Source organism: Panulirus ornatus, chromosome 10 (genome assembly GCF_036320965.1).
Source record: "Panulirus ornatus isolate Po-2019 chromosome 10, ASM3632096v1, whole genome shotgun sequence".
Classification (NCBI taxonomy): Eukaryota; Metazoa; Arthropoda; class Malacostraca; order Decapoda; family Palinuridae; genus Panulirus; species Panulirus ornatus.
Genome location: NC_092233.1, coordinates 587,188 through 608,959, shown reverse-complemented (window position 1 = coordinate 608,959; position 21,772 = coordinate 587,188). Strand labels below are relative to the sequence as shown.

General features: G+C 42.4%; 1 protein-coding gene across 2 annotated transcripts in view; it reads left to right on the top strand.

Moving 5' to 3' along the window:
• The window catches only part of LOC139750714 (Golgi to ER traffic protein 4 homolog), a 259,236-nt gene that overhangs the window by 30,324 nt on the left and 207,140 nt on the right, over positions 1 to 21,772 (top strand). For both annotated transcript variants that reach the window (XM_071665388.1, XM_071665387.1), the window contains exon 2: positions 9,899 to 9,977. In XM_071665388.1, coding sequence (XP_071521489.1) covers positions 9,899 to 9,977 — 79 coding nt within the window. The remainder of the gene's footprint in view (positions 1 to 9,898; positions 9,978 to 21,772) is intronic.

Genomic DNA, 21,772 nt, shown 5'->3' with positions numbered 1-21,772 from the left:
TCACCTCTTGCACCTTTCTCTTGACCTCCTGTCACTTTCTTTTATACGTCTCCCACTCAATTTCATTTTTTCCCTGCAAAAATCGTCCAAATGCCTCTCTCTTCTCTTTCACTAATACTCTTACTTCTTCATCCCACCACTCACTACCCTTTCTAATCAACCCACCTCCCACTCTTCTCATGCCACAAGCATCTTTTGCGCAATCCATCACTGATTCCCAAAATACATCCCATTCCTCCCCCACTCCCCTTACTTCCATTGTTCTCACCTTTTTCCATTCTGTACTCAGTCTCTCCTGGTACTTCCTCACACAAGTCTCCTTCCCATGCTCACTTACTCTCACCACCCTCTTCACCCCAACATTCACTCTTCTTTTCTGGAAACCCATACAAATCTTCACCTTAGCCTCCACAAGATAATGATCAGAGATATACATAAATATGAATATACATAATTATACGTATGCTGAATGTGTTTGATGATAGAGAGGCAGGTATAGGGTATTTTGGTCGTGGTGATGTGAAAAGTGAGAGGGTTAGGGAAAATGATTTGTTAAACAGAGAAGATGTAGTAAAAGCTTTGCGGAAGATGAAAGTTGGCAAGGCAGCAGGTTTGGATGGTATTGCTGTGGAATTTATTAAAAAAGGGGGTGACTGTATTGTTGACTGGTTGGTAAGGTTATTTAATGTATGTATGGTTCATGGTGAGGTGCCTGAGGATTGGCGGAATGCTTGCATAGTGCCATTGTACAAAGGCAAAGGGGATACGAGGGAGTGCTCAAATTACAGGGGTGTAAGTTTGTTGAGTATTCCTGGTAAATTATATGGGAGGGTATTTATTGAGAGGGTGAAGGAATGTACAGAGCATCAGATTGGGGAAGAGCAGTGTGGTTTCAGAAGTGGTAGAGGATGTGTGGATCAGGTGTTTGCTTTGAAGAATGTATGAGAGAAATACTTAGAAAAGCAAATGGATTTGTATGTAGCATTTATGGATCTGGAGAAGGCATATGATAGAGTTGATAGAGATGCTCTGGGGAAGGTATTAAGAATATATTGTGTGGGAGGCAAGTTGTTAGAAGCATTGAAATGTTTTTATCGAGGATGTAAGGCATGTGTATGTGTAGGAAGAGAGGAAAGTGATTGGTTCTCAGTGAATATAGGTTTTTGGCTGGCGTTTGTGATGTCTCCATGGTTGTTTAATTTGTTTATATAGATGGGGTTTTTAGGGAGGTGAATGCAAAAGTTTTGGAAAGAGGAGCAAGTATGCAGTCTGTTGTGGATGAGAGAGCTTGGGAAGTGAGTCAGTTGTTGTTCGCTGATGATACAGCGCTGGTGGCTGATTCATGTAAGAAACTGCAGAAGCTGGTGACTGAGTTTGGTAAAGTGTGTGAAAGAAGAAAGTTGAGAGTAAATGTGAATAAGAGCTAGGTTATTAGGTACAGTAGGGTTGAGGGTCAAGTCAACTTGGAGGTAAGTTTGTATAGAGGAAAACTGGAGGAAGTAAAGTGTTTTAGATATCTGGGAGTGGATCTGGCAGCGCATGGAACCATGGAAGTGGAAGTGAGTCATAGGGTAGGAGAGGGGGCGAAAATTCTGGGAGCCTCGAAGAATGTATGGAAGTCGAGAACATTCTCTCGGAAAGCAAAAATGGGTATCTTTGAGGGAATAGTGGTTGCAACAATGTTGTATGGTTGCGAGGCATGGGCTATGAATAGAGTTGTGCGCAGGAGGGTGGATGTGGTGGAAATTAGATGTTTGAGGACAATATGTGGTGTGAGGTGGTTTGATCGAGTAAGTAATGTAAGGGTAAGAGAGATGTTTGGTAATAAAAAGAGTGGTTGAGAGAGCAGAAGAGGGTGTTTTGAAATGGTTTGATCACATGTAGAGAATGAGTGAGGAAAGATTGACCAGGAGGATATATGTGTCAGAGGTCGAGGGAACGAGAAGTGGGAGACCAAATTGGAGGTGGAAAGATGGAGTGAAAAAGATTTTGAGTGATCAGGGCCTAAACATGCAGGAGGGTGAAAGGCGTGCAAGGAATAAAGTGAATTGGAATGATGTGGTATACCGGGGTCGACGTGCTGTCAATGGATTGAATCAGGGCATGTGAAGCGAAGGTGAAGATTTATAGAGATTTTCAGAAAAGAAGGGAGAATGTTGGTGTGAAGAGAGTGGTGAGAGTAAGTGAGCTTGGGAAGGAGACTTGTGTGAGGAAGTACCAGGAGACACTGAGTACAGAATGGAAAAAGGTGAGAACAAAGGAGGCAAGGGGATTGGGGGAGGAATGGGATGTATTTAGAGAAGCAGTGATGGCTTGCACAAGAGATGCTTGTGGCATAAGAAGCGTGGGAGGTGGGCAGATTAGAAAGGGTAGTGAATGGTGGGATGAAGAAGTAAGATTATTAATGAAAGAGAAGAGTGAGGCATTTGGATGGTTTTTGCAGTGAAATAATGGAAAATAGGTGGAGATGTATAAAAGAAAGAGGCAGGAGGTCAAGAAAAAGGTGCAAGAGGTGAAAAAGAGGGCAAATGTGAGTTTGGGTGAGAGTATCATTAAATTTTATGGAGAATAAAAAGATGTTTTGGAAGGAGGTAAATAAAGTTCATAAGACAAGGGTACAAATGGGAACCTCAGTGAAGGGGGCTAATGGGGAGATGATAACAAGTAGTGGTGATGTGAGAAGATGGAGTGAGTATTTTGAAGGTTTATTGAATGTGTTTGATGATAGAGTGGCAGATATAGGGTGTTTTGGTTGAGGTAGTGTGCAAAGGGAGAGGGTTAGGGAAAATGATTTAGTAAACAGAGAAGAGGTAGTAAAAGCTTTGCGAAAGTTGAAAGCCGGCAAGGCAGCGGGTTGGATGGTATTGCTGTGGAATTTATTAAAAGTGGGGTTGACTGTATTGTTGGCTGGTTGGTAAGGTTATTTAATGTATGTTTGACTCATGGTGATGTGCCTGAGGATTGGTGGAATGCCTGCATAGTGCCATTGTTCAAAGGCAAAGGGGACAAAGGTGAGTGCTCAAATTACAGAGTTATAAGTTTGTTGAGTATTCCTGGTAAATTATATGGGAGGGTATTGATTGAGAGGGTGAAGGCTTGTACAGAGCATCAGATTGGGGAAGAGCAGTGTGGTTTCAGAAGTGGTAGAAGATGTGTGAATCAGGTGTTTGCTCTGAAGAATGCATGTGAGGAATACTTAGAAAAGCAAATGGATTTATATGTAGCATTTATGGATCTGGAGAAAGCATATGATAAGAGTTGATAGAGATGCTCTGTGGAAGGTATTAAGAATATATGGTGTGGGAGGCAAGTTGTTAGAAGTAGTGAAAAGTTTTTATCGAGGATATAAGGCATGTGTACATGTAGGAAGAGAGGAAATTGATTGGTTCTCAGTGAATGTAGGTTTGCGGCAGGGGTGTGTGATGTCTCCATGGTTGTTTAATTTGTTTATGGATGGGGTTGTTAGGGAGGTGAATGCAAGAGTTTTGGAAAGAGGGGCAAGTATGCAGTCTGTTGTGGATGAGAGAGCTTGGGAAGTGAGTTAGTTGTTATTCGCTGATGATACAACGCTGGTGGCTGATTCATGTGAGAAACTGCAGAAGCTGGTGACTGAGTTTGGTAAAGTGTGTGAGAGAAGAAAGTTGAGAGTAAATGTGAATAAGAGCAAGGTTATTAGGATCACTAGGTTTGAGGGTCAAGTCAATTGGGAGGTAAGTTTGAATGGAGAAATACTGAAGGAAGTGAAGTGTTTTAGATATCTGGGAGTGGATTTGGCTGCGGATGGAACCATGTAAGTGGAAGTGAATCATAGGGTGGGGGAGGGGGCGAAAGTTCTGGGAGCATTGAAGAGTTTGTGGATGATGAGAACATTATCATGGAAAGCAAAAATGGGTATGTTTGAAGGAATAGTGGGTCCAGCAATGTTGTATGGTTGCGAGGCGTGGGCTATGGGTATAGTTGTGCGCAGTAGGGTAGATGTGCTGGAAATGAGATGTTTGAGGACAGTATGTGGTGTGAGGTGGTTTGATCGAGTAAGTAATGTAAGGGTAAGAGAGATGTGTGGTAATAAAAAGAGTGTTGTTGAGAGAGTAGAAGAGGGTGTTTTGAAATGGTTTGGTCTCATGGAGAGAATGAGTGACGAAAGATTGACCAAGAGGATATATATGTCGGAGGTGGAGGAATGAGAAGAAGTGGGAGACCAAATTGGAGGTGGAAAGATGGAGTGAAAAAGATTTTGAGTGATCGGGGCCTGAACATGTAGGAGGGTGAAAGGCGTGCAAGGAGTAGAGTGAATTGGAACGATATGGTATACCTCGGCCGACGTGCTGTCAGTGGATTGAAGCAGGGCATGTGAAGCGTCTGGGGTAAACCATGTAAAGTTGTGTGGGTCCTGGATGTGGAAAGGGAGCTGTGGTTTCGGTGCATTATTACATGACAGCTAGAGACTGAGTGTGAATGAATGGAGCCTTTGTTGTCTTTTCCTATCACTACCTCGCACACATGACGGGGGGACGGGGTTGTTATTACATGTGTGGCGAGGTGGTGATGGGAATGAATAAAGGCAGACAGTTTGAATTATGTACATGTGTATATATGTATATTTCTGTGTGTGTATATATATGTATATGTTGAGATGTATAGGTATGTATATTTGCATGTGTGGATGTGTATTTGGGTGAGTTGGGCCATTCTTTCGTCTGTTTCTTTGCACTACCTCGCTAACGCGGGAGATGGCGACAAAGCAAAATAATAATAAGAAAAAAATATATTTTTTTGTGTACGTTGAAATGTGTAGGTATGTATATGTGTGTGTAAGTGTCTTTGTATGTGGGTATATTTATATATACATGTATGTGAGTGGATGTGTCTTCCTTCATCTGTTTCTTGGTGCTACCTCACTAATATGAAAAATGCTATCAAGTATGTTTGAGGAGAGAAACTTGGATGTTCTGGTTCTAAGTGGAATGAAGCTCAAGGGCAAAGGGGAAGAATGGTTTGGAAATGTCTTGGGAGTAAAGTCGGGGTTAGGGAGAGGACGAGAGCTAAGGAAGGAGTAGCGCTTCTCCTGAAGCAGGAGTTGTGGGAGTGTGTAACAGATTGTGAGAATTAATTCTAGATTGATGTGGGTAAAGCTGAAAGTGGATGGAGAGAGATGGGTTATTATTGGTGCTTATGCACCTGGTCATGAGAAGAAAGATCATGAGAGGTAAGTGTTGTAGTATTAGCTGAGTGAGTGTGTCAGCAGCTTTGGTGCAAAAGATTGGGTATTAGTGATGGGTGATAAAAATGTGAAGGTGAGTAATGTGGCAGTTGAGCGTATGATTGGTTTACATGGGATATTTAGTGTTGTAGATGGAAATGGTGAAAAGCTTGTCGATTTGTTTGCTGAAAAAGACTGGTGATTGGGAATACCTGGTTTAAAAAGAGATATACATAAGTATATGTATGTGAGTAGGAGAGATGGTGAAAGGGCATTATTGAATTACACGTTAATTGATAGGTGTATAAAAGGGAGACTTTGAGGATGTTAATGTGCTGAGAGGAGCAGCTGGAGAGATGTCTGATCACTGTCTTGTGGAGGCAAAGTTGAAGATTTGTTGAGGTTTTCAAAATTGAAGAGAGAATGTTAGGGAGAAGAGAGTGGTGAGAGTAAGTGAGCTTGGAAAGGATACTTTTGTTGGAAAGGACCTGGAGAGATGTGAGTGTAGAATGGCAAAAGGTGAGAGCAAATGATGAGGGGAGTGGGGGAGGAATGGGATGTATTTAAGGAAGCAGTGATGACATGTGCTAAGGATGCATGTTGTATGAGAAAGATGGTAGATGGGCAGATTAGAAATGGTAGTGAGTTGTGGGATGAAGAAGTATAGTTGTTAGTGAAAGAGAAACAAGAGGAATTTGGATGATACTTGCAAGGAAGGAGTGCAAATGACGGAGATGTATAAAAGAATGAGGCAGGATGTCAAGAGGAAGGTGCAAGTGTTGAAAAAGAGGGCAAATGAGAGTTGGGGTGAGGGAGTTTCATTAAACTTTAGGGAGAATAAAAAGATGTTTTGGAAGGAGGTAAATAACATGCGCACTACAAGAGAACAAATGGGAACATCAGTGAAGGGGGTAAGTAAGAACAGGTAGTGATGAAGTGAGAGGGAAATAGAGTGAGTATTGTGAAGGTTTGTTGAATGTCTTTGATAATAGAGTGGCAGATGTAGGATGTTTTGATCAGGGTGGTGTGCGAAGTGAGAAGCTCAGGGAGAATGGTTTGGTTAAGAGAGAAGAGGTAGTGAGAGCTTTGCAGATGAAATCTAGCAAGGCATAGGGTTTGGATGGTATTTCAGTAGAATTTATTGAGAAAGGGGATGACTGTGTTGTTGATTGGTTGGTAAGGATATTCATTGTAGGTATGGCTCATGGTGAAGTGCCTGAGGATCGGTGGAATACATGCATAGTGCCATTGTACAAAGGCAAAGAGGTTAAAGATGGGTGTTCAAACTACAGATGCTTAAGATTGTTGAGCATCCCTGGGAAATTTTATGGGAGGGTATTGATTGATAGGGTGAAGGCATGTACAGAGCATCAGATTGGGGAAGAGCAGTGTGGTTTCAGAAGTGGTAGAGGATGTGTGGATCAGGTGTTTGCATTGAAGAATGTGTGTAAGAAATACTTATACAAACAGATTTGTGTGTGGCTTGTATGGATCTGGAGAAGGCATATGATAGGGTTGATAGAGATGCTTTATGGAAGGTCTTAAGATTTTATGGTGCGGGAGGAAAGTTGCTAGAAGCAGTGAAAAGTTTCTACCAAGGATATAAGGTATGTGTAGGGTAGGAAGAGAGAATGGCGATTGGTTCCCAGTGAATGTTGGTTTGCGGCAAGGGTGTGTGATGTACCCATGGTTGTTAATTTGTTTATGGATGGAGTGGTTAGGGAGGTAAATGCAAGAGTTTTGGATAGAGGGGCAAGTATGCAGTCTGCTAGGGATAAAAGGGCCTGGGAAGTCAGTTGTTGTTTTCCTATGACATAGCGGTGGTGGCTGATTCGAGTGAGAAACTGCAGAAGTTGGTGACTGAGTTTGGAAAAGTGTGTGAAAGGAGAAAGTTGACAATAAATGTGAATAAGAGCAAGGTTGTTAGATTCAGTAGGCTTGAGGGACATGTTAATTGTGACATAAGTTTGAATGGAGAAAAATTGGAGGAAGTGAAGTGTTTGAGATATCTGGGAGTAGACTTAGCAGTGAATGTAACCATGGAAGCAGAAGGGAGCCACAGGATGGGGGAGGGGTTGAAGGTTCTGGGAGTGATAAAGAATGTTATTTTGGAGAGCAAAAATGGGTATGTTTGAAGGAATGGTAGTTCCTGCAATGTTATATAGTTGCGAGGCATGGGCTGTAAGAGTTGAATGGGGTAGGATGTATGTGTTGGAAATGAAATGTTTGAAGAGTTTTTCTCCATTACATCCCAGTTAACTCGGCCCTCAACCCAAGTGAACTTAATAACCATGCTCTTATTCACAGTTACTCTCAACTTTCTCGCTTTACACACTTTTCTGAACTCAGTCACCAGCTTCTACAGTTTCTCATTCGAATTAACCACCAGAGCTGTGCCATCGGTGAACAACAACTAACTCACTTTCCAGGCCCTCTCATCCCAAAGAGACTGCATACTTGCCCCTTAATCCAAAACTCTTGCATTCACTTCCCTAATCACCCCATCCATAAACAAATTAAACTACCATGGGGACATCACACACCCCTTGCCACAGACTCACCTTCATTAGGAACCAATCACTCTACTCTTCCTACTCATACACATTCCTTACATCCTTGGTGAAAACATTTCAATGCTTCAAGCAACTTACCTCCCATTTTATATACTCTTAAGACCTTCCACAAAGCATATCTATTAATGGTACATACAAATCCATCTGTTTTTATAAGTATTTCTCACACACACGTTCTTCATTTCAAACGCCTGATCCTTACATCCTCTACCACTTCTGAAAACACACTTCTGTGCCCCAGTCTGATGCTCTGTACATGTCTTCAACCTCTCAATCAATACTGTCCCATACAATTTCCCAGGAACACTCAATAAACTTATGCCTCTGTAATATGATACTCACCTTTATCCCCTTTGTCTTTGTATAATTACGCTAAGCATGCATTTGCCAATCCTCAGGCACTTCTATGATCCATACATACGTTGAATATCCTCAGCAACCAGTCGACAACACAATCACCCCCTTTCTTAATAAATTCTACTGCAATACCATCCAAACCTGCTGCCTTGCCAGATTTCATCTTCTGCAAAGCTTTCCCTACCTCCTCTCTCTTAATCAAACTATTCTCCCTGACCCCCCCTCACTTCGCACACCATCCCGACCAAAGCACCCTACATCTGCCAATCTATCATCAACTACATTCAACTGACCTTCAAAATACTCACTCTGTTTCCTTTTCACTTCATCACTACCTGTTTTTACTTCCCCCTTACCCGCTTCACCGATGTTCCCATTTGTTCTCTTGTCATGTGCATGTTATTTACCTCCTTCCAAAGCACCTTTTTATTTCTCCTAAAGTTTGATGATTCTCACCCCAACTCTCATTTGCCCTCTTTTTCAACCCTTGCACTTTCTTCTTGACCTCCTGCCAATTTCTTTTATACATCTCCCAATCATTTGCGCTCCCTCCTTGCACATATCATCCAAACGCTTCTCTTTTCTCTTTCACTAACAACTTTACTTCTTCATTCCACCATTTGCAACCCTTTCTAATCTGCCCACCTCCCATCTTTCTTATGCCACATACATTTTTTGCACATGCCATCATTACTTCCCTAAATACATCCCTTTCATCACCCACTCTCCTCACATCATTTGCTCTCACCTTTTGCCATTCTACTCTCAGTCTCTCCTGGTACTTCCTCACACAAATGTCCTATCCAAGCTCACTTACTCTCACTACTCTCTTCACCCCAACATTTTCTCTTCTCTTTTGCAAACCTACAAAAATCTTCACCTTTGCCTCTACAAGATGGTGATCAGACATCTCTTCAGCTGTCCATCTCAGCGTATTAACATTCAAAGGTCTCTCTTTTACATGCCTATCACTTAACATGTAATCTAGTAATGCCCTTTGACCATCTTTCCTACTCACATAACTATACTTATGTATATATCTCTTTTTAAACCAGGTATTCCTATTCACCATATGTGATATGTCTGAAAATTATGTAAATATCATACGTAAAAACTTTGGAGTGTAGGGAGACATTTTATGTAATCATTACATTTTATTCATTGCATATCTTGTAAGAAGGAATCTCCAGTTATGTGAATTCTGTAATTATTAGAAGATGGAAAACAAGATATATACATGTGTAGTATATCTCTTGTGATTCTTTCTCCCTGAGAGTCAGATTCTAGTGCACCTTCAAGTCACTAAGGAGGATGAGAATTTCCCAACCCATTTATTTTTTTTTTTTTCTGCCTTGGGTTGACACTGCAGTCACATAATTGTGAGCTCTGGGTGACTGGCAGTAGCTGGTTTGGTGACATTGACCTGGTTGCAGTTTCTTATTGGCTAAGGGCAAACCTCATTAGTCACACAATGGTTCAGGTGCTGTGAGGATTGGCTGAAAAAGGTGAGCAAAAGGGTGCTTCCTGACCAATTTTATGAGGCTAGGAATGATGCTAACCTGATATTCCCCAAGAAATGTCTTATTCTTGTATTACACTGCCTCGGAGAGAAAAAGTTTTCCAACCTTTAGAACCTACATTTATTGAAAATATGACAAAGAGTGGGACAAATATTAACCTGCTTTAATGCAAACAATATTGCTGTGTGTATATTCCTCCTACCTTATTGTTTTCTTTTGGTCATTTACAGATATTGATATACTTACAGATACTGTGGTCAGCAGAAATACATTGAGGTTCTTGATCTCTTATATGATGGAGCATCTCTCCTCTTAAAACATGATCAAGTAAGTTCTGTTTAGTATTGAAATTTGTGAGATACTTGAGTAATTGAGATATTAATTTTATCTTGTGGCTTATTGACCGGCTGAAGTTGGGTGAATGGTGATAACTTTAAGACATTACCTTTTTATTAAGATTAATTTGTTTTTAGATTAATGAGGATGAAGATAGAAGAAAGTAGGGTTACTCATACTTCAGGTTTTAACTGTTGTAGAGCACTTACAAAAAAGTTCCTTTGAAAAGCAAGCAAGTGACTTCTACACTATTAAAGACTACATGTTCTTTCATTCTCTTATAATCAGTCATTGATTGTTGAGAAAGTATTTGATTGTTTGTTACATCCTTGAAGCCAATTTTGTCTTGACTATGGAGAATGCATGAGCTGGAGGAACCTGCCTCAACTACACTTACCAGAGGAATGCTGCTATCTTTTGGTTAGGCTTAGGAGACAACACTAATGAGAATACTTTTCATGGGAAAATTTGGGTTTAAATGCCTTATGTTTGGAAACTGCTTGTCACTCCTGAAGGTACTGATGCTGCTTCAAAAGTAGGTTGCTGTGAGGGGTTTTGCATATTAACCTTTTTTTTTTTTTTTTTTTTTTTTATACTTTGTCGCTGTCTCCCGCGTTTGCGAGGTAGCGCAAGGAAACAGACGAAAGAAATGGCCCAACCCCCCCCATACACATGTACATACACACGTCCACACACGCAAATATACATACCTACACAGCTTTCCATGGTTTACCCCAGACGCTTCACATGCCTTGATTCAATCCACTGACAGCACGTCAACCCCTGTATACCACATCGCTCCAATTCACTCTATTCCTTGCCCTCCTTTCACCCTCCTGCATGTTCAGGCCCCGATCACACAAAATCCTTTTCACTCCATCTTTCCACCTCCAATTTGGTCTCCCTCTTCTCCTCGTTCCCTCCACCTCCGACACATATATCCTCTTGGTCAATCTTTCCTCACTCATTCTCTCCATGTGCCCAAACCATTTCAAAACACCCTCTTCTGCTCTCTCAACCACGCTCTTTTTATTTCCACACATCTCTCTTACCCTTACGTTACTCACTCGATCAAACCACCTCACACCACACATTGTCCTCAAACATCTCATTTCCAGCACATCCATCCTCCTACGCACAACTCTATCCATAGCCCACGCCTCGCAACCATACAACATTGTTGGAACTACTATTCCTTCAAACATACCCATTTTTGCTTTCCGGGATAATGTTCTCGACTTCCATACATTTTTCAATGCTCCCAAAATTTTCGCCCCCTCCCCCACCCTATGATCCACTTCCGCTTCCATGGTTCCATCCGCTGACAGATCCACTCCCAGATATCTAAAACACTTCACTTCCTCCAGCCTCTCACCATTCAAACTCACCTCCCAATTGAATTGACCCTCAACCCTACTGTACCTAATAACCTTGCTCTTATTGACATTTACTCTTAACTTTCTTCTTCCACACACTTTACCAAACTCCGTCACCAGCTTCTGCAGTTTCTCACATGAATCCGCCACCTATTTCTTATTTATTTATTTATTATACTTTGTCGCTGTCTCCCACGTTAGCGAGGTAGCGCAAGGAAACAGACGAAAGAATGGCCCAACCCACCCATATAAACATGTATATACATACATGTCCACACACGCACATATACATACGTATACATATATGTATCAAAATACTCCATCTCTTTCTCACATCACCACTACTTGTTATCACCTCCCCATTTGCGCCCTTCACTGAAGTTCCCATTTGCTCCCTTGTCTTACGCACTTTATTTACCTCCTTCCAGAACATCTTTTTATTCTCCCTAAAATTTAATGATACTCTCTCACCCCAACTCTCATTTGCCCTCTTTTTCACCTCTTGCACCTTTCTCTTGACCTCCTGTCTCTTTCTTTTATACATCTCCCACTCAGTTGCATTTTTTCCCTGCAAAAATCGTCCAAATGCCTCTCTCTTCTCTTTCACTAATAATCTTACTTCTTCATCCTACCACTCACTACCCTTTCTAATCAACCCACCTCCCACTCTTCTCATGCCACAAGCATCTTTTGCGCAATCCATCACTGATTCCCTAAATACATCCCATTCCTCCCCCACTCCCCTTACTTCCATTGTTCTCACCTTTTTCCAATCTGTGCTCAGTCTCTCCTGGTACTTCCTCACACAAGTCTCCTTCCCAAGCTCACTTACTCTCACCACCCTCTTCACCCCAACATTCACTCTTCTTTTCTGAAAACCCATACAAATCTTCACCTTCGCCTCCACAAGATAATGATCAGACATCTCTCCAGTTGCACCTCTCAGCACATTAACAACCAAAAGTCTCTCTTTCGCGCGCCTGTCAATTAATACGTAATCCAATAACGCTCTCTGGCCATCTCTCCTACTTACATACGTATACTTATGTATATCTCGCTTTTTTAACCAGGTATTCCCAATCACCAGTCCTTTTTCAGCACATAAATCTACAAGCTCTTCACCATTTCCATTTACAACACTGAACACCCCATGTATACCAATTATTCCCTCAACTGCCACATTACTCACCTTTGCATTCAAATCACCCATCACTATAACCTGGTCTCGTGCATCAAAACCACTAACGCACTCATTCAGCTGCTCCCAAAACACTTGCCTCTCATGATCTTTCTTCTCATGCCCAGGTGCATATGCACCAATAATCACCCATCTCTCTCCATCAACTTTCAGTTTTACCCATATTAATCGAGAATGTATTTTGAAGGTTTGTTGAATGTGTTTGATGATAGAGTGGCAGATTTAGGCTGTTTTGGTCGAGGTGGTGTGCAAAGTGAGAGGGTTAGTGAAAATGATTTGGTAAACAGAGAAGAGGTAGTAAAAGCTTTGCGGAAGATGAAAGCCGGCAAGGCAGCAGGTTTGGATGGTATTGCAGTGGAATTTATTAAAAAAGGGGGTGACTGTATTATTGACTGGTTGGTAAGGTTATTTAATGTATGTACGACTCATGGTGAAGTGCCTGAGGATTGGCGGAATGCGTGCATAGTGCCATTGTACAAAGGCAAAAGGGATAAGAGTGAGTGCTCAAATTACAGAGGTATAAGTTTGTTGAGTATTCCTGGTAAATTATATGGGAGGGTATTGATTGAGAGGGTGAAGGCATGTACAGAGCATCAGATTGGGGAAGAGCAGTGTGGTTTCAGAAGTGGTAGAGGATGTGTGAATCAGGTGTTTGCTTTGAAGAATGTATGTGAGAAATACTTAGAAAAGCAAATGGATTTGTATGTAGCATTTATGGATCTGGAGAAGGCATATGATAGAGTTGATAGAGATGCTCTGTGGAAGGTATTAAGAATATATGGTGTGGGAGGCAAGTTGTTAGAAGGAGTGAAAAGTTTTTATCGAGGATGTAAGGCAAGTGTACGTGTAGGAAGAGAGGAAAGTGATTGGTTCTCAGTGAATGTAGGTTTGCGGCAGGCGTGTGTGATGTCTCCATGGTTGTTTAATTTGTTTTTGGATGGGGTTGTTAGGGAGGTGAATGCAAGAGTTTTGGAAAGAGGGGCAAGTATGAAGTCTGTTGGGGATGAGAGAGCTTGGGAAGTGAGTCACTTGTTGTTTGCTGATGATACAGCACTGGTGGCTGATTCATGTGAGAAACTGCAGAAGCTGGTGACTGAGTTTGGTAAAGTGTGTGAAAGAAGAAAGTTAAGAGTAAATGTGAATAAGAGCAAGGTAATTAGGTACAGTAGGGGTGAGGGTCAAGTCAATTGGGAGGTAAGTTTGAATGGAGAAAAACTGGAGGAAGTAAAGTGTTTTAGATATCTGGGAGTGGATCTGGCAGCGGATGGAACCATAGAAGCGGAAGTGAATCATAGGGTGGGGGAGGGGGTGAAAATCCTGGGAGCCTTGAAGAATGTGTGGAAGTCAAGAACATTATCTCGGAAAGCAAAAATGGGTATGTTTGAAAGAATAGTGGTTCCAACAATGTTGTATGGTTGCGAGGCGTGGGCTATGGATAGAGTTGTGCGCAGGAGGATGGATGTGCTGGAAATGAGATGTTTGAGGACAATGTGTGGTGCGAGGTGGTTTGATCGAGTAAGTAACGTAAGGGTAAGAGAGATGTGTGGAAATAAAAAGAGCGTGGTTGAGAGAGCAGAAGAGGGTGTTTTGAAATGGTTTGGGCACATGGAGAGAATGAGTGAGGAAAGATTGACCAAGAGGATATATGTGTCAGAGGTGGAGGGAACGAGGAGAAGTGGGAGACCAAATTGGAGGTGGAAAGATGGAGTGGAAAAGATTTTGTGTGATCGGGGCCTGAACATGCAGGAGGGTGAAAGGAGGGCAAGGAATAGGGTGAATTGGATCGATGTGGTATACCGGGGTTGACGTGCTGTCAATGGATTGAATCAGGGCATGTGAAGCGTCTGGGGTAAACCATGGAAAGCTGTGTAGGTATGTATATTTGCGTGTTTGGACGTATGTATATACATGTGTATGGGGGTGGGTTGGGCCATTTCTTTCATCTGTTTCCTTGTGCTACCTCGCAAACGCGGGAGACAGCGACAAAGCAAAAAAAAAAAAAAACATATATGTATATACACACACAGACATATACATATATACACATGTACATACTTCATACTGTCTGCCCTTATTCGTTCCCATCGCCACCCCCCCACATATGAAATGAAAACCCCCTCCCCCTGCATGTGTGCGAGGTAGCGCTAGGAAAAGACAACAAAGGCCACATTCGTTCACACTCAGTCTCTAGCTGTCATGTGTAATGCACCGCAACCACAGCTCCCTTTCCACATCCAGGCCCCACAAAACTTTCCACGGTTTACCCAAGACGCTTCACATGCCCTGGTACAATCCATTGACAGCACGTCGACCCTGGTATACCACATCATTCCAATTCACTCTATTCCTTGCACGCCTTTCTCCTTCCTGTAAGTTCAGGCCCCAGTCACTCAAAATCTTTTTCACTCCATCCTTCCATGTCCAATTTTGTCTCCCACTTCTCCTCGTTCCCTCCACCTCTGACACATATATCCACTTTGTCAATCTTTCCACACTCATTCTCTCCATTCAATACTACCCCTTCTGCTCTCTCAACCACACTCTTTTTATTACCACACATCTCTTACCCTTTCATTACTTACTCGGTCAAACCACCTCATACCACATATTGTCCTCAGACATCTCATTTCCAACAAATCCACCCTCCTCCACACAACCCTATCTATACCCCATGCATCACAACCATATAACTTTGTTGGAACAACTATTCCTTCAAACATAGCCATTTTTGCTCTCCGAGATAACATTCTCACCTTCCACACATTCTACAATGCTCCCAGAACCTTCGCCCCTTCCCCCACCCTGTGACTCACTTCTGCTTCCATGTTTCCATTTGCTGCAATATCCACTCCCAGATATCAAAAACACTTCACTTTCAGTTTTTCTCCATTGAAACTCGCCTCTCATCGACAACAGACTGCACACTTGGCCCTCTCTCCAAACTCCTACATTCACCTCCCTAGCCACCCCATCCATAAAAGAATTAAACAACCATGGAGACATCACCACCCCTGCTGCAAACTGACATTCACTGGGAACCAATCACTTTCCTCTCTTCCTACTCGTACACCTGCCTTACATCCTTGATAAAGAATTTTAACTGCTTTTAACAACTTACCTCCCACACCATATGCTCTTAACACCTTCCACAGAGCATCTCTATCAACTCTATCATATGCCTTCCCCAGATCCACGAATGCTATATACAAATCCATTTGTTTTTCTAAGTATTTCTCACATACATTCTTCAAAGCAAACACCTGATCCACACATCCTCTACCACTTCTGAAACCACACTGCTCTTCCCCAATCTATTGCTGTGTACATGACTTTACCCTCTCAATCAATACCCTCCCATACAATTTCCCAGGAATACTCAACAAACTTAAACCTCTGTAATTTGAACACTCACCTTTATCCCCTTTACCTTTGTACAGTGTCAATATGCATGCATTCTACCAATCCTCAGGCACCTCACCATGAACCATACATACATTGAATATCTTCACCAACCAGTCAACAACACAGTTTTTTTAAGTAAATTCCACAGCAATACCCTGGGGATAGGGGAGAAAGAATACTTCCCACGCATTCCTCACGTGTCGTAGAAGGCAGCTAAAGGGGACGAGAGCGGGGGGCTGGAAACCCTCCCCTTCTTGTATTTTAACTTTATAAAAAGGGGAAACGGAAGAAGGAGTCACACGGGGAGTGCTCATCCTCCTCGAAGGCTCAGATTGGGGTGTCTAAATGTGTGTGGATGTAACCAAGATGAGAAAAAGGAGAGATAGGTTAGTATGACACGACACTTGTCAGGGGTTAGTGAGAGGACAAGAGCAAGGGAAGGAGTAGCAATACTCCTGAAACAGGAGTTGTGGGAGTATGTGATAGAGTGTAAGAAAGTAAATTCTCGATTAATATGGGTAAAACTGAAAGTTGATGGAGAGAGGTGGGTGATTATTGGTGCATATGCACCTGGGCATGAGAAGAAAGATCATGAGAGGCAAGTGTTTTGGGAGCAGCTGAATGAGTGTGTTAGTGGTTTTGATGCACGAGACCGGGTTATAGTGATGGGTGATTTGAATGCAAAGGTGAGTAATGTGGCAGTTGAGGGAATAATTGGTATACATGGGGTGTTCAGTGTTGTAAATGGAAATGGTGAAGAGCTTGTAGATTTATGTGCTGAAAAAGGACTGATGATTGGGAATACCTGGTTTAAAAAGCGAGATATACATAAGTATACTTATGTAAGTAGGAGAGATGGCCAGAGAGCGTTATTGGATTACGTGTTAATTGACAGGCGTGCGAAAGAGAGACTTTTGGATGTTAATGTGCTGAGAGGTGCAACTGGAGAGATGTCTGATCATTATCTTGTGGAGGCTAAGGTGAAGATTTGTATGGGTTTTCAGAAAAGAAGAGTGAATGTTGGGGTGAAGAGGGTGGTGAGAGTAAGTGAGCTTGAGAAGGAGACCTGTGTGAGGAAGTACCAGGAGAGACTGAGTACAGAATGGAAAAAGGTGAGAACAATGGAAGTAAGGGGAGTGGGGGAGGAATGGGATGTATTTAGGGAATCAGTGATGGATTGCGCAAAAGATGCTTGTGGCATGAGAAGAGTGGGAGGTGGGTTGATTAGAAAGGGTAGTGAGTGGTGGGATGAAGAAGTAAGAGTATTAGTGAAAGAGAAGAAAGAGGCATTCGGACGATTTTTGCAGGGAAAAAATGCAATTGAGTGGGAGATGTATAAAAGAAAGAGACAGGAGGTCAAGAGAAAGGTGCAAGAGGTGAAAAACAGGGCAAATGAGAGTTGGGTGAGAGAGTATCATTAAATTTTAGGGAGAATAAAAAGATGTTCTGGAAGGAGGTAAATAAAGTGCGTAAGACAAGGGAGCAAATGGGAACTTCAGTGAAGGGCGCAAATGGGGAGGTGATAACAAGTAGTGGTGATGTGAGAAGGAGATGGAGTGAGTATTTTGAAGGTTTGTTGAATGTGTTTGATGATAGAGTGGCAGATTTAGGCTGTTTTGGTCGAGGTGGTGTGCAAAGTGAGAGGGTTAGTGAAAATGATTTGGTAAACAGAGAAGAGGTAGTAAAAGCTTTGCGGAAGATGAAAGCCGGCAAGGCAGCAGGTTTGGATGGTATTGCAGTGGAATTTATTAAAAAAGGGGGTGACTGTATTATTGACTGGTTGGTAAGGTTATTTAATGTATGTATGACTCATGGTGAAGTGCCTGAGGATTGGCGGAATGCGTGCATAGTGCCATTGTACAAAGGCAAAAGGGATAAGAGTGAGTGCTCAAATTACAGAGGTATAAGTTTGTTGAGTATTCCTGGTAAATTATATGGGAGGGTATTGATTGAGAGGGTGAAGGCATGTACAGAGCATCAGATTGGGGAAGAGCAGTGTGGTTTCAGAAGTGGTAGAGGATGTGTGAATCAGGTGTTTGCTTTGAAGAATGTATGTGAGAAATACTTAGAAAAGCAAATGGATTTGTATGTAGCATTTATGGATCTGGAGAAGGCATATGATAGAGTTGATAGAGATGCTCTGTGGAAGGTATTAAGAATATATGGTGTGGGAGGCAAGTTGTTAGAAGGAGTGAAAAGTTTTTATCGAGGATGTAAGGCAAGTGTACGTGTAGGAAGAGAGGAAAGTGATTGGTTCTCAGTGAATGTAGGTTTGCGGCAGGCGTGTGTGATGTCTCCATGGTTGTTTAATTTGTTTATGGATGGGGTTGTTAGGGAGGTGAATGCAAGAGTTTTGGAAAGAGGGGCAAGTATGAAGTCTGTTGGGGATGAGAGAGCTTGGGAAGTGAGTCACTTGTTGTTTGCTGATGATACAGCACTGGTGGCTGATTCATGTGAGAAACTGCAGAAGCTGGTGACTGAGTTTGGTAAAGTGTGTGAAAGAAGAAAGTTAAGAGTAAATGTGAATAAGAGCAAGGTAATTAGGTACAGTAGGGTTGAGGGTCAAGTCAATTGGGAGGTAAGTTTGAATGGAGAAAAACTGGAGGAAGTAAAGTGTTTTAGATATCTGGGAGTGGATCTGGCAGCGGATGGAACCATAGAAGCGGAAGTGAATCATAGGGTGGGGGAGGGGGTGAAAATCCTGGGAGCCTTGAAGAATGTGTGGAAGTCAAGAACATTATCTCGGAAAGCAAAAATGGGTATGTTTGAAAGAATACTGGTTCCAACAATGTTGTATGGTTGCGAGGCGTGGGCTATGGATAGAGTTGTGCGCAGGAGGATGGATGTGCTGGAAATGAGATGTTTGAGGACAATGTGTGGTGCGAGGTGGTTTGATCGAGTAAGTAACGTAAGGGTAAGAGAGATGTGTGGAAATAAAAAGAGCGTGGTTGAGAGAGCAGAAGAGGGTGTTTTGAAATGGTTTGGGCACATGGAGAGAATGAGTGAGGAAAGATTGACCAAGAGGATATATGTGTCGGAGGTGGAGGGAACGAGGAGAAGTGGGAGACCAAATTGGAGGTGGAAAGATGGAGTGGAAAAGATTTTGAGTGATCGGGGCCTGAACATGCAGGAGGGTGAAAGGAGGGCAAGGAATAGGGTGAATTGGATCGATGTGGTATACCGGGGTTGACGTGCTGTCAATGGATTGAATCAGGGCATGTGAAGCGTCTGGGGTAAACCATGGAAAGCTGTGTAGGTATGTATATTTGCGTGTTTGGACGTATGTATATACATGTGTATGGGGGTGGGTTGGGCCATTTCTTTCATCTGTTTCCTTGTGCTACCTCGCAAACGCGGGAGACAGCGACAAAGCAAAAAAAAAAAAAAACATATATGTATATACACACACAGACATATACATATATACACATGTACATACTTCATACTGTCTGCCCTTATTCGTTCCCATCGCCACATATGAAATGAAAACCCCCTCCCCCTGCATGTGTGCGAGGTAGCGGTAGGAAAAGACAACAAAGGCCACATTCGTTCACACTCAGTCTCTAGCTGTCATGTGTAATGCACCGCAACCACAGCTCCCTTTCCACATCCAGGCCCCACAAAACTTTCCACGGTTTACCCAAGACGCTTCACATGCCCTGGTACAATCCATTGACAGCACGTCGACCCTGGTATACCACATCATTCCAATTCACTCTATTCCTTGCACGCCTTTCTCCTTCCTGTAAGTTCAGGCCCCAGTCACTCAAAATCTTTTTCACTCCATCCTTCCATGTCCAATTTTGTCTCCCACTTCTCCTCGTTCCCTCCACCTCTGACACATATATCCACTTTGTCAATCTTTCCACACTCATTCTCTCCATTCAATACTACCCCTTCTGCTCTCTCAACCACACTCTTTTTATTACCACACATCTCTTACCCTTTCATTACTTACTCGGTCAAACCACCTCATACCACATATTGTCCTCAGACATCTCATTTCCAACAAATCCACCCTCCTCCACACAACCCTATCTATACCCCATGCATCACAACCATATAACTTTGTTGGAACAACTATTCCTTCAAACATAGCCATTTTTGCTCTCCGAGATAACATTCTCACCTTCCACACATTCTACAATGCTCCCAGAACCTTCGCCCCTTCCCCCACCCTGTGACTCACTTCTGCTTCCATGTTTCCATTTGCTGCAATATCCACTCCCAGATATCAAAAACACTTCACTTTCAGTTTTTCTCCATTGAAACTCGCCTCTCATCGACAACAGACTGCACACTTGGCCCTCTCTCCAAACTCCTACATTCACCTCCCTAGCCACCCCATCCATAAAAGAATTAAACAACCATGGAGACATCACCACCCCTGCTGCAAACTGACATTCACTGGGAACCAATCACTTTCCTCTCTTCCTACTCGTACACCTGCCTTACATCCTTGATAAAGAATTTTAACTGCTTTTAACAACTTACCTCCCACACCATATGCTCTTAACACCTTCCACAGAGCATCTCTATCAACTCTATCATATGCCTTCCCCAGATCCACGAATGCTATATACAAATCCATTTGTTTTTCTAAGTATTTCTCACATACATTCTTCAAAGCAAACACCTGATCCACACATCCTCTACCACTTCTGAAACCACACTGCTCTTCCCCAATCTATTGCTGTGTACATGACTTTACCCTCTCAATCAATACCCTCCCATACAATTTCCCAGGAATACTCAACAAACTTAAACCTCTGTAATTTGAACACTCACCTTTATCCCCTTTACCTTTGTACAGTGTCAATATGCATGCATTCTACCAATCCTCAGGCACCTCACCATGAACCATACATACATTGAATATCTTCACCAACCAGTCAACAACACAGTTTTTTTAAGTAAATTCCACAGCAATACCCTGGGGATAGGGGAGAAAGAATACTTCCCACGCATTCCTCACGTGTCGTAGAAGGCAGCTAAAGGGGACGAGAGCGGGGGGCTGGAAACCCTCCCCTTCTTGTATTTTAACTTTATAAAAAGGGGAAACGGAAGAAGGAGTCACACGGGGAGTGCTCATCCTCCTCGAAGGCTCAGATTGGGGTGTCTAAATGTGTGTGGATGTAACCAAGATGAGAAAAAGGAGAGATAGGTTAGTATGACACGACACTTGTCAGGGGTTAGTGAGAGGACAAGAGCAAGGGAAGGAGTAGCAATACTCCTGAAACAGGAGTTGTGGGAGTATGTGATAGAGTGTAAGAAAGTAAATTCTCGATTAATATGGGTAAAACTGAAAGTTGATGGAGAGAGGTGGGTGATTATTGGTGCATATGCACCTGGGCATGAGAAGAAAGATCATGAGAGGCAAGTGTTTTGGGAGCAGCTGAATGAGTGTGTTAGTGGTTTTGATGCACGAGACCGGGTTATAGTGATGGGTGATTTGAATGCAAAGGTGAGTAATGTGGCAGTTGAGGGAATAATTGGTATACATGGGGTGTTCAGTGTTGTAAATGGAAATGGTTGAAGAGCTTGTAGATTTATGTGCTGAAAAAGGACTGATGATTGGGAATACCTGGTTTAAAAAGCGAGATATACATAAGTATACTTATGTAAGTAGGAGAGATGGCCAGAGAGCGTTATTGGATTACGTGTTAATTGACAGGCGTGCGAAAGAGAGACTTTTGGATGTTAATGTGCTGAGAGGTGCAACTGGAGAGATGTCTGATCATTATCTTGTGGAGGCTAAGGTGAAGATTTGTATGGGTTTTCAGAAAAGAAGAGTGAATGTTGGGGTGAAG